Genomic DNA, 12,466 nt, shown 5'->3' with positions numbered 1-12,466 from the left:
TGTGCGTGTGCGTGCGTGTGCGTGCGTGCGTGAAGGAGGGTGGGTGGTCTTGTCTCGTAGCAGTGGGGGTCTCGTATGTCTCCTTCAGCAGTGGGGGTCTCCAGTTTCCTATCAGAATCATTGATATTGCGTTAGTTCCCAGAATCCACTTGTGCCAGTCTCCCAGAGGTCACAGTGACTTTGAGCTTTATTGTCATGTTGAAACATACCGTCTAAAAAAAGCAGAAAAAAAGAAACATACAACATATAGGATGTGAATCCTAGTGTAGCTCTTCTGGGCATGTCAAATTTAATTAGGTGAACATTCAGCAAAAATACCCAATCTAGAATTTAGAAGCAGAAGCTTGAGACACTGGGTGAGCTTGTAGATCAGCTATTTTCTGCGAAGAGATTGGTGGAGGGCAAAACATTTTGGAATGCCTTATGAATTCCCGAAGTCTTATATCGACAAACATTGTGACATTGAACATTGAATATGTAGCTTAATTGTGTTTGCACTTTCGTTGTGGTGCTGCTTGCAGCATACTTATCCTATTTAATGGGTTTGGCTGGTTGTTGTGTGTATCAACCCGGACAGGGGAGGATGTTGCACCGTCGGACAGTATAAATAAATGTGACACTTCGCCTTGTTTACAGCATTTAAAACGCTGACGAAGGCCCTTGGCCGAAACACGTTCGTTGTGTTGCTGCTTGCAGCATACCTTTCCCATTTAAGATGACACAATAAAGTGCCTTAAAGGACTACTCCGTGAGTGCTGGTATTCTCCTTGTACTGAAGTGTTTCCTGACCGTCGTGCACCCGGTAAAATGTTCCAAGAGATTGAGACAGTTGGAGTTGTGCGTGCTTCCTTCTTTTTTTAAATCATTTTGGATTGAAGCCTTTTTGGCCAAACTAAAGTTTTCTTTTCCTTTTTAATAGGATGAATGCATAAAATATATTATATATTATGGGATAAATTAACTGATCGCAATCCAGATCTTTGTTTGTTTGCTTTCCTGTTTAGTACATTTATAAACACCATAGTGGAGTTCGCATAAAAATAATATAGTTATACACCTTATATGTTGTTGGATAAATTAACTGATCGCAATCCAGATCTTTGTTTGTTTGCTTGCCTGTTTAGTACATTTATAAACACCATGGTGGAGTTCAACCATGGTGCAGATACACATAAACTATGACTAATAATGATTACAGATATTAATTTGCAATATTATAATGCTACAAATTCAAGGATTATTCCAAGGAAACTTTTGAGAACTTTTCATACTAGGGGAGGAAGGCTCAAAAGTCATCTGTGGACCTTTGTCTCCCCCTACAGATGGACTGTAACAACTACATACGCCTGCTGGAATTCCTGGGGGATGGACGCATCTACGCCTGTGGCACCTTTGCATTCGATCCCCAGTGTGCCTTTCTTGTAAGTGTGTGTGTGTGTGTGTGTGTGTGTGTTAAGAATAAAGAATAAAGAGGGGTTTATTTGTCACTCACTCATACATGAAACAGTGAAATGTTAGTGGGACATGCAGTATATAAAGCCTGCTATAAGACAACAATAGACAAGATAAAATAAAATGTAAGATTAAACTCATTTTAAAGTACAGGCAAGGACGGCAAGTATGAAAAAAAAACTCTTTGGGAATGTGTGTGACTCTGCCATGAACCCACACTCAAACGCTTTGACACGTTGCCTCTGTTGTGTTCTTCCCCTCCACCAGGAGCTGTCCAGCTTCTCTCTGGAGAAGGCGGAGGATGGAGGAGTGAGGATGGAAACGGGGAAGGGGAAGTGTCCCTTTGAACCCAGTCAGCACTACACCGCCGTCATGGCAGGTAAACACACAAGGCTGGGAGGCTAATGACGCTGATTGCTATGTTGGTTGGTTGGTTGGTTAGTTGGTTGATGATATATACAAGGGTTCCCAAACCTCTCAGGCCACAACCTCCCAAACGAATCATGATTTGAACTGGGAATTAGCTTTTTGCTTTAAACCCCACCCCAAAAGCGACTGTCCAATCCAAATCGTTTAGCAACCGTTGCTATACTGAGAAAGCTTTCGTCACCTCATAGCTCTGACCGTGTTATTTTGCGTGTGTGTGTGTGTGTGTGTGTGTGTGTGTGTGTGTGTGTGCGTGTGCCTGCGTGCATGTGTGTTAGGTGGGATCCTGTACACTGCGGCCACGAGCAACTTCCTGGGAACGCTGTTCGACATCTCCAGGGCGACGGGTCCGGAGCAGGAACGCATCCGCACTGAGCGATCCATCAACTGGCTCAGTGGTGAGACTCTCTCTCTCTCTCTCTCTCTCACACACACACACACACACACACACACACACACACACAGTGGTGGAAAAGGTGCTCACATTTTTTACTTACCGGTAAGTCAAAGTATCGATACTGTTAAAGTAAAAGTGGTGGTTCAAAATGGACTTGAGTAACAGTACATCGGCTATTTTAAAATGGTCTAAAAGAGTAGGGCTGAATGGTTAATCTATGTTTTTTTTTTATAATAGTTACTCAAAGTAAGAAATAAATGTAGTGGAGTAAAAGTACGTACCTCAAAATTGTACTTAAGTACAGTACTTAAGTAAATGTTACTTTCCACCACTGCGCGCAAAAACACTGGAGCGGTTGATGATGAGGACAGTAGAGAAGTGTCCATTTTGGAAGGGCCATGTACATTTGACCACAGTCTGGAAGATGCTTAAGTACCAACGTCTTAAGGATGCTATTATACAGCTTGGCTGCAAATGTAAACTACTTGTGTTCATATTTGGAAGCCTCAGTAACGTCCAGAAATCAGTCGTGAGGGGCCTGCCCAAGCCGATAGCTAAGTCATTGGCAAAATTCTGTTCAGTGTCTGTAATAATTGGCAGTCGCCATATATGGAGAAGGCGATGCTTCCTGTACGCGTGATCTGTATCCTGAAGCACTTGTTGTTGTAGAGTTTTCCAAGTTTGCGTATTTACTATTGCTCGTGTTCAAGAATGTCATATGAATGCAAATAAAGATGTTAAAATGTGTGTTTGACAGATCCAGAGTTTGTGAGTTCAGCCTTCATAGAGCATTCTGCAGACAACAACCCAAGCGGAGACGACGACCAGATCTACTTCTTCTTTACTGAGGTGGCCAAAGAATACGACCTCTACACCAAGGTCAAAGTTCCCAGGGTCGCACGAGTCTGCAAGGTAACATTAGTGTGTGTGTGTGTGTGTGTGTGTGTGTGTGTGTGTGTGTGTGTGTGTGTGTGTGTTAATAATGTGTGGAAATATGTCACAGAGTGGGCATTTTTACCTGACCCACCCATGTTGTTAACCCATTTAGGCCTGACGTCGAAATTTAAAAAAATCGATCTGAAAGAATATATATTCAAAGATTTGTGGTGCGTTTTTACTATTTTAGCTATTTAGCTACTATTCAATAGCTAAAGTATAACAAAATGCTTAGTAAAAACACCAAAAGGGGTTCCCAAAAAACAATTGTCCTGAATCCTATCCACTAGCGATCGGTATGGGGTCAGAATGACTTATTTTCCAGTATCTAAGAAGAGACACTAGAGGGCAGAAGGGTACAGCTTGAATTTTAAACAAGGCCAAATTTAAAGCTCTGTGTGCGTGTGCATGTGCGTCATGCTGGCATGACATTCAAACCTCTCTGTGTGTGTTCGTCAGTCTGACATTGGGGGAATGAAGACTCTACAGCGACGGTGGACCACCTTCCTCAAGGCCCAGCTGGTGTGTGAGGACAAAGCCAGCGGTCAGCGCTACAACATCCTCACCGACGTGTTCACCACGCAACACACGCCCGGGGACCCCCGCAGCACACACTTCTACGGCCTGTTCACCTCCCAATGGTAAACGAGAGGGGAGAGTCCAGCTTAATTAGCATTTTATCACACGATGCAATGCCTCATTGAAAAGAATTCCCTTAGAGAAAAGATTGATTTGTAATTGTCCATAAGCAATGTTTCCATTAGTAGAAACTAAGAATGCTCAACCTTTATGTAAGATATGTGGCCTAAGCTGCGATTAAATGATGTGTTGACAGTGACAGACACGTACAGTCCTTTACAGGTTTTCAACCCTTTTTGTGTCAAGGCCCATTATTTATTGGGCATTTGAGCCACGGACCACCATCTGATGAGATTTAGCCTCTCAGACCCAAAATATTGAATATTGCAATACAGCAATTCCATGCTGTATTGATGTTGGTACCACTAGGAGAGATAACAGGCAAAATAACAATTATACTACATTCTCTAATTGTGTAGACTTGTAAATTAAGTAATGCAGAATCGCAGATGTTTAACAATAACTTAACCCTTGAGAGCGTACGCTCTCAAGAGTTAAAGATCTATAAGGATCCATTTGGTTACCAACTCTCCATCATTTAGATGGGGACTGCCTGGAACCTCCTCAGGGACAAATGGTGGTCCAAAACGATGTTAAAATGTCTCCTATTCAGTCTCTCTCCCCCTGACTATGTGTCCCTGTAGGGAGAGTGAGCAGCTGTCGGCCGTGTGCGTGTTCAGCCTAGCGGACATCAGTAAGGTGATGGACGGTTCCTTCAAAGAGCTGAAGAAGACCTGTGAGAACTGGATGAACCCTGAGCCCGTCCCCACACCCCGTCCCGGACAGGTAACCAACCACACGTGATTAGCGAGACTGAAACGGGTCAATATATGGAGTAGGTGACTGCACATTTTCAGCAAAAAATAGACAGATTTATACAAAGATGGACTTTGGACAAAGATGGCGATATATTGCGATACTTCCTCCCGCGATATATTGTATCGCCCTACCGGCAATATATCGAATATCGTGATATTGATTATGTAGTACTAGTAGTAGGACCCATTGTTGTGGACAGACAAGTTTTTGCGGACAAATTTTACTGTTTGGAGGATAGGCAAGATTCATGTACTTATTGGCCAGTTTGTGACACAAAAACATCTTGTAAGATTTTGGAATAAATTCCAGATTTTTGCCTTTTACGGTTGTTTTTTCATTTTCAGTTACAGATATTGTGATATATCGTTGATGAACTCCCTTGCAATATTCAAAATGTTGAATATCGCAATATCGGATTCGTAACATATCGAATATGGTGATATTATCATTATCGAGGGCCTAATATTGCCACAGATATCGTATCTTGACGTACCCACATCATCCCCCCTAGTGATAAACAAGCTTCTGCAAGTCAGGTTACTGAGTGACAAAAAGAAAACTACTTTCTTGCCTTGACAGCCCATACATCCAAACAGAAATGGCATCTGATTGCATTAAACAACGTTAAACGACATTAAACTCACTTAATCGATTTGCCACTCACTTTATGCTTGCACATACACTCTATTGCAAACATTGGAATCTCTGTTTTGTCCATTTCCTTTGTTTATGGGACCAAATGTTGAAATTCACCGTCTATCCTTTGTAATTGACTAATAGTTTGTGTTGTTCTGTCCAGCCAGTGTCTGAACAACGCACTAAAGGCAGAAGGTTTCTATCCTTTATGTAATTGACTAATTGTTTGTTGTTCTGTCCACCCAGTGTCTGAACAACGCACTAAAGGCAGAAGGTTTCTATCCTTTATGTAATTGACTAATTGTCTGTGTTGTTCTGTCCACCCAGTGTCTGAACAACGCACTGAAGGCAGAAGGCTTCGAGTCGTCGCTGAAGCTGCCCGACAAGGTGCTGACCTTCATGAGGGACCACCCCCTGATGGAGAACAGCGTCATCTCTGCTCCCCTGCTGGTCCGCAGAGGAATCACCTACACCAAGCTGGCCGTGACGCTCGCAGAGAGCGAGGAGGAACGCAAAGGAGCCGTGCTGCACCTCGGAACCGGTGAGGCAATAGAGCGTTGCAGTCCCGCCCCCTCGAGAGACCCGGAAAAGAAATCCCCGATCATTTTCAGAAAGTATTTATTTAAAGACGTTTACGCCGCGGACAAAGCCAACTCTTGTCGTGACAAATCATGACAACAAACAAAACTTTTCGGGCTGAACAAATAATTAGAAAGAAGAAGAAGAAAACGGCAGGTTACAACACTTTTTTGTTACGACAAGAGTTGGCTTTGTACGAAGCTTATAAGGTCTTTAAATAAATACGTTTTGGATGGAAAGACATTGTGGGAAAATTAATCGTAAGGCTGGAGGGAGTCAGAAGTCAGAGATTGAGAGGATTGGATGGAGGGAAGGAGAGGAGAGACAAAGTCTGAATATATTCTTAAATGGGAAATGCTGTATTTGAGGTCTGAAGATTGTCCTTGAGCAAGACACTGAACCCACGTATGTGGGATTTGTTCTGATCTGTGTGGTGGCACATGTTTATGAGAGAGTTTTGCATTCTTCTCATTTCTACACTGTGTAATATGGCGATAATCTTACAGTATTTAGTGTTGTTGTAGACCTAGGATGAAATGGCCGTCTGTGCTATTTGAGCAGAAACGGGAGCGGTGAAAAATAAAGACGAAATGAATGAAAATGTTTCCTTGTGTGTGTGTTGCAGACCATGGGGAGCTCCACCGGGTGGCAGTAGTGCGCCACAAATCAACATTACTGCAGGAGATCCCTCTGTTTACTGCTAATGAACCAATTAATAACATCCTGCTGTATAAGGTTAGAATGAACGCACACACACACGCACGCACACACACACACACACACACACACACACACACACACACACACACACACACACACTTAATTAATTTCATTAATTCGTTAATGCTCTCTTTCTCTGTCTGTCTGTCTCTTCCAGGGTAAGGCTCTGGTGGGTACATCATTGTCTCTGGCTGTTGTCCAGGCAGAGGGCTGTTCTCTCTACAACAGCTGTGAGGTGTGTGCCCGGGCCAGGGGTCTGGGCTGCGTGTGGGGGGCCAAGGAAGGAGCCTGCAGGCCCACCATGACTGAGTGAGTAACACACACACACACACGCACATAGAGTAGAGTAGAGTAGAGTAGTCGATGGCAGAGGAGAGAAAAAACAACTACATTTCAACACAATTTAACTGAAAAAGAGAAATGCAACCGTCCACAAAGAGAAAGAACCACGAAGAAGACAAAAGCAACAGGTGGGTTTTTAGATGTGTAGAACTCACTTGAATATATTCACATGTTCACATCCATTCTGTGCATTGTCTCTGTCCAGGCCAGGTCCCGGTGACGACGTCGAGGATGCTTTGAAGAGGTGTGACAGCGGAGAAGGTAAAAGTCACTTACAATATTCACTTCATATTAGTTGATGATGAACTCTAAACCAGTGGTTTTCAACCAGTGGTCCGGGACCGGGGGTTCCAGGTGGTCCCCAGCTAAATAATAATAATAACTAAATTAACCCTTATAGATATTTAACTCTCGAGTTCCATTTTTGTTAAACATTGGTATTACAGAAGTCTACACAATTCGATGTAAAATAATTGTTACTTTGATCAACGTTTGCCAGTTATCTCTCTTATTGTACCACATCAGCATGGAGTTGTGGACAAACTCATCTAATCCGTGGCTCAAATGCCCAATAAATAATGAACCCTGATATGAAAAAGGTTGAAAACCACCGGTCTAAACAAGAAACACTGAACTTGAACAATAAAGAGAACTGCTTGGTTTGAACGTTGCTGAACATATGAACGTCGTTCTCCTCCTCCTCCTCCTCCTTTTCCTCCTGCAGGGCGCTGCGCCCCCGCCATCAGGGAGGTGCGCGTGTCTCTGGGTCTGCGTCTCCTGCTGCCCTGCGTCCAGGTGTCTCCCAGGCCCTGCAGCTGGGAGCATCCTCCACACAGACACACCAGGCAGCACCACTCTGACCTGGAGGTGACGGTCACGGAGGACAACCTGGGGACCTACGTCTGTACATGTCAGGTACGCACAGCAGGACCAGAGATTGCTAACGCGATAAATAAAATAAAAACTACATTCTTTAATTGTGTGTAGACTTCTTGTAAATTAAATAATGCAGATGTTTAACAATAATTTAACTCTTGAGAGTGTAAAAATTCAAATGGACCCGTAAAAGGGTTAGTTTGTTTTAATTTTATACTGTCAAGAGTTAAAGACCTAATCCATTTGGTTACCAACATCCTTTAGGTGGGGACCCCCTCAAGGACCACTGTTGGTAAAACACTGGTATGGACGGTAATGGTCACTAGGGGGACTCCGGTCACCTTGAGTACGCTTCACTTGGTCGCCTTTGTATAAACACAGTTGTAGTCATTCTGTCCCCTCTCCTCTTCTACCCCAGGAGGCGGGGCCAAGCATCAGAGACGCCTCCCCGTGTCGCAGAGCGGCCTATTCCCTGACTCTAGAAGGTCCCAGTGTGGGCGGAGCCGTGGCGCTGGGCGGAGGGCGCCACGTGCTGGCCATCTACATCCTGTGCTTCAGCATGGGGGTCCTGATGGGCGGATTCCTCCTCCACTTCCTGAGCACCAGGCGGCGCGTCGGCCACCAGGCCAGGCTGCCGGACAACTCCCTGTCGTCGGAGAAGGGGCGGGACCTGCTGGGCTCCTCGGCCACGCCCCAGTCCCCCAGCAGTGCCAGCCTGCTGTCCGACGGGTTCCCTCTGACGGAGAAGCGCAACGGCACCGCCACCACCACCACCACCACCACCACGCTGCTCAGTAACCAGGGCAACGGCGGTCACCACGGCAACAACAATTACAACCCCATCCACGGCAGCAGCAGCATCCCGGGCAACGGCCACGGGAACACCATGTACTCCAGCGGCGACTTCAGCATGAGCAGCGGCGGGCTCCGGTTCCCCTCGGACATCATATCGGCCGACATGCTGGACGCCAGGACTGGGGAGAGGGAGCGGGGGAGACCCGAGGGGGGAGAGAGGGAGGCGGGCGAGGGGGGCGAGGAGGACGAGGGTCTCGGGGGACTGGAGGTGGAGCTGGCCATGCCCATGTACAAGTCACCGGCGCCGCTGGCCCGGTGCGAGGAGAGTTCAATATGAAGGACCGTCGGACACCTTACCCGACCGCACGAGCGCCACGGGGTGAATGCGCCGATCCAGGTTCAGCTTTCACCCAAGCGCTATTTTGACCCTCCCCGATGAATCAAAACTGTAAAGCTCACAGGGGAGGGTGCAAAGTGGCCCCCCCCACGACAACGACCGATGCGAAACAGCCGTCCGAAAAATTTCCAGAGGTGGAAGCTGTGGAACGAAGTGTAAAACAGATAACAGAAGTGTAAAAAGTGTATATGAGAGGTTTCTGTTCTAAGCATGTGAGAGCGATACTGCTGTATACTTGTATATCTGTGTATGTACTATTGAGCCCACATTGAATATCAAGCGGACGTGAGACCCTACAGAGAGCTGTGACCCTGAAAACTCACAGCCAACCATTATTGGAGAGGTCTGACATATAGACTTATTTACTGTAGGTCACTCTGTATAAGAGGGCCTGCTTAAATGTGTAAGATATGTACAGTATGTAGAATGTTATGTCAATGTACAGTGTACAGTGTACAGTCTGAAAGACTTGACTGTGAAAAATGGAACTGAGAGTCTACGCGAGAGCATTTAATCCCTTAACTTATAATCAAAGATGAAATGCCTACGTTTGTAGACATGGAAAAGCCATACTAGTCTATCTCCACTCTTGCATACTGTATATTCTCATTCTCTTTCCTCTGTTCCCAAGTTCTCAAGTTTTCCGTTCTCAAACAACTGAAGTAGCACTTTGTTCCGTTGAGTTCTTAGTGCAGTTGTGCACTGATGTCGCGCACCTAAAATAGCTCACAGTGAGCTTGTAGATTGGCTAGTTCAGGCGCACGACACGACATTGCAACCAAATAAAAATCAGGAATCGCAGTCCTTTCAGCGATTAACTTAAGTCATTCATTTTCAATGGGCGCGGTCCCGTGAAATTGTCACGCGCCTGCTCGTTTTGTGCACACGCCCGCAAGCTTATTCGCGCTCCTCATGAGCAGACCTGTCGTTGATCCAGGCGACGTCTGCGTTAATCGATGCCCGTCCGGAAGTACCTTTAAGCCCCCTCCCCCTCTGTCTTCACTCTGACAAAATGTGCTAACACACATTCTCCTGAGAGCCATGCCAGGGAACCAGAGGTGCCATGGGGTGGTCTGTGTGCTGCCCAGACAGACTGCACTATGTATGGGGTTGGGGGTGGACAGAGAGGTCTGCCCCTCTTTGAATCCAGGACATGCAGGCTTTTCATTCACTGTCTGTCGATTCATTCAAATTGCAAAGACCACCACACTGGGCCATAGAGGTCAAAGGTGAAGGTTCGAGATCACTCCATAAAACCCATGTGGAAACCCTGTGATGCACTGCATGCAGAACGGATGAAGTTAATATTCATTGATACGGAAGAGACTTTCAGAAAGAATGAAATGGGAAGAATAAATGACAGATCGTCTGTCAAATGGACCTTAACCAGATACATGGACCTTGTGCCACAACAACTGGTGGACTTCAAGTAAATAGTTAAAAAGGACAAAAAAAAAGAAATCCAAATGTCTTGTATTGGTTTTTGTTCTGTTTTTATTTTTGGTAATAAACTCTGAAAATGTTCCTGAAAAGCTGGTATTATCTTCCTGTATACCAGAGAGAAGAGTTCAGCTACAAGAGCTGAACCTTGAAATAATAGCATTTCGAAAATGTGTGGTGTGTGTTGGCTGTGTGTTTGTGTATGTATGTGTTTGTAACATTGATTATTCATCAATGTTCATCCGTTATTCCACTGTTCACCTACTCTAATCTGGGAATATGTTTGAAAAGCTCATCTCCAAAAAAAAAGCTATAGTCCACTTTGGGATGAAACGTATTTAAATCAAAATCTTACATTTCCTCATTTAATAACAAAAATGTTGAGAATCTGCTCTTTAAAATGTTACTGTTATGTTTTTTTTTCACTTATTATTAATCATAGAAGTGCTATATTTTGTTTTTATATACATTTGTTAATATATTGTTAATATTTTTTTAAGCTTAATTGTCGGTTGTTTTTCAAATGGTAGATAGCTTATTTTGTATTGTGACCCATGAGATTCAGCACCTGAATGCAAGTGGTACCGTTAAAAAACAAGCATTGTCAACTCAACTCACTGGTGTTTGCTTCAACATTTGAACAATGTGTGCACCTTCAATCTTTGTTGTATCCTGTTGAATTACACGTGTATGTATGCGTGTCATTTTACTGTGTTGTCTTTTTCAGTTAACAAAGTGAATGCCACGGTGAGTTATGTACTGGAGTTGCTTGAATAGGCAGAACAGGACAACCAAAGCCCACCAAAGTGAAGCGGATGATGAGAGAGAGAGAGGAGGGGGAAGGAATGCCATCTAAATGGAAAGAACTGAGGAATGAGGTAAAGAAATAAAAACAAAGAAATTAAGTGATTTTGCACCAACCTCCTATACTGCTGTATACTTTGTATCTCAGTGAAGGAGGCGCGTATATGAAAATACTGTTAATAAATAATGTTCACAATCCTAATGTATCCTAAAGTACGAATAGGAGAACAATTATGCATAAGAGATTAATTGCTATTGTATGAGTCAATTGCACTACGCCCATTTCTATATATTGATATGAAGCAGTAAGGAGCAGTGAACAATGTTTCAGTAGCGAAGACAAGGCCACTACTTGACTTACCTCCTCAATTCCCCTTAGACAAACCACTAAAAAGACTGTACAGTACTGTGGGTAGGAGTGTGTGAGCTTGTGTGTGTGTGGTGGTTTAGGTTATACACATTTCATTTGTTTCAAAAAATAAAGGATCTGAAAGACTCCACACATCATCAATGAGGACTTGACCTGCTATCCTTAAAATAAATGTATTTAAATAACTAACATTGATCATTGATTTGGTAAGAAAATGTGGAATGTTTGGCAATTATATCTTATTTTGGAACAAAATCACACTATATAACCCCCCTCCTTGTTACCAAAGTCAGAGGGCATCATTTTCTTTGTTGAAGTTCTGAGCCCTGTCCTTGTTTTTAAATTGAGTTATTCTTAATTCTTAAATTGAGTTATTCTTTAAAACTAAATATAATAATTTAGTTTAGATGCAAACGGTGTCAGTTCAATTAATCAACTCTTGCCAATATAGTCATATTTTCTTTCCCACTCATGGCTCAATATCAAGCAAGAAATTGGATGTCAAAGGTCTACAACTGTCCTACAAGTATCCAGTCCACATGAAACATCTACCTTCAAGAGGTTTCACAAGGTTTACACAGTACAGTTAACTGATTTTCTAACGTACCTTTTTGAATGTCAATATTTTACCACCTCTGGAGCCTGTGTGTGTGTGTGTGTGTGTGTGTGTGTGTGTGTGTGTGTGAGGCCACTTTCTGTACATAAATAAAGCTACCTACCTACCTCCTACAAAATGTATGTGTTATTGCATTTATAAATCTACTTTATACAGAACACTGCTTATACAAGGAGAAGCAGACTGTGAAGTTGGTCGACCAGCCAAGGCTCCAAAAAGACA

At 43.7% G+C, this 12,466-nt stretch overlaps 1 protein-coding gene across 2 annotated transcripts in view; it reads left to right on the top strand.

Annotated features, from left to right (window-relative positions):
* Nucleotides 1-12,265, top strand: part of sema4f (sema domain, immunoglobulin domain (Ig), transmembrane domain (TM) and short cytoplasmic domain, (semaphorin) 4F) — a 78,254-nt gene extending 65,989 nt beyond the window's left edge. For both annotated transcript variants that reach the window (XM_080792795.1, XM_080792794.1), the window contains exons 4-15: nucleotides 1,323-1,421; nucleotides 1,720-1,831; nucleotides 2,157-2,276; nucleotides 3,033-3,187; nucleotides 3,671-3,852; nucleotides 4,495-4,636; nucleotides 5,633-5,846; nucleotides 6,510-6,619; nucleotides 6,762-6,913; nucleotides 7,152-7,207; nucleotides 7,671-7,861; nucleotides 8,241-12,265. In XM_080792795.1, the coding sequence (XP_080648921.1) occupies nucleotides 1,323-1,421; nucleotides 1,720-1,831; nucleotides 2,157-2,276; nucleotides 3,033-3,187; nucleotides 3,671-3,852; nucleotides 4,495-4,636; nucleotides 5,633-5,846; nucleotides 6,510-6,619; nucleotides 6,762-6,913; nucleotides 7,152-7,207; nucleotides 7,671-7,861; nucleotides 8,241-8,954 (2,247 nt within the window). In that variant the 3' untranslated portion in view covers nucleotides 8,955-12,265. The remainder of the gene's footprint in view (nucleotides 1-1,322; nucleotides 1,422-1,719; nucleotides 1,832-2,156; nucleotides 2,277-3,032; nucleotides 3,188-3,670; nucleotides 3,853-4,494; nucleotides 4,637-5,632; nucleotides 5,847-6,509; nucleotides 6,620-6,761; nucleotides 6,914-7,151; nucleotides 7,208-7,670; nucleotides 7,862-8,240) is intronic.
* Nucleotides 12,266-12,466: the final 201 nt, after the last annotated feature.

The sequence above is a fragment of the Protomyctophum bolini genome (assembly GCF_963924005.1).
Source record: "Protomyctophum bolini genome assembly, chromosome: 20".
Lineage (NCBI taxonomy): Eukaryota > Metazoa > Chordata > Actinopteri > Myctophiformes > Myctophidae > Protomyctophum > Protomyctophum bolini.
The sequence above is the reverse complement of the archived record's forward strand: the minus strand, read 5'-3'. Positions and strand labels throughout refer to the sequence as shown.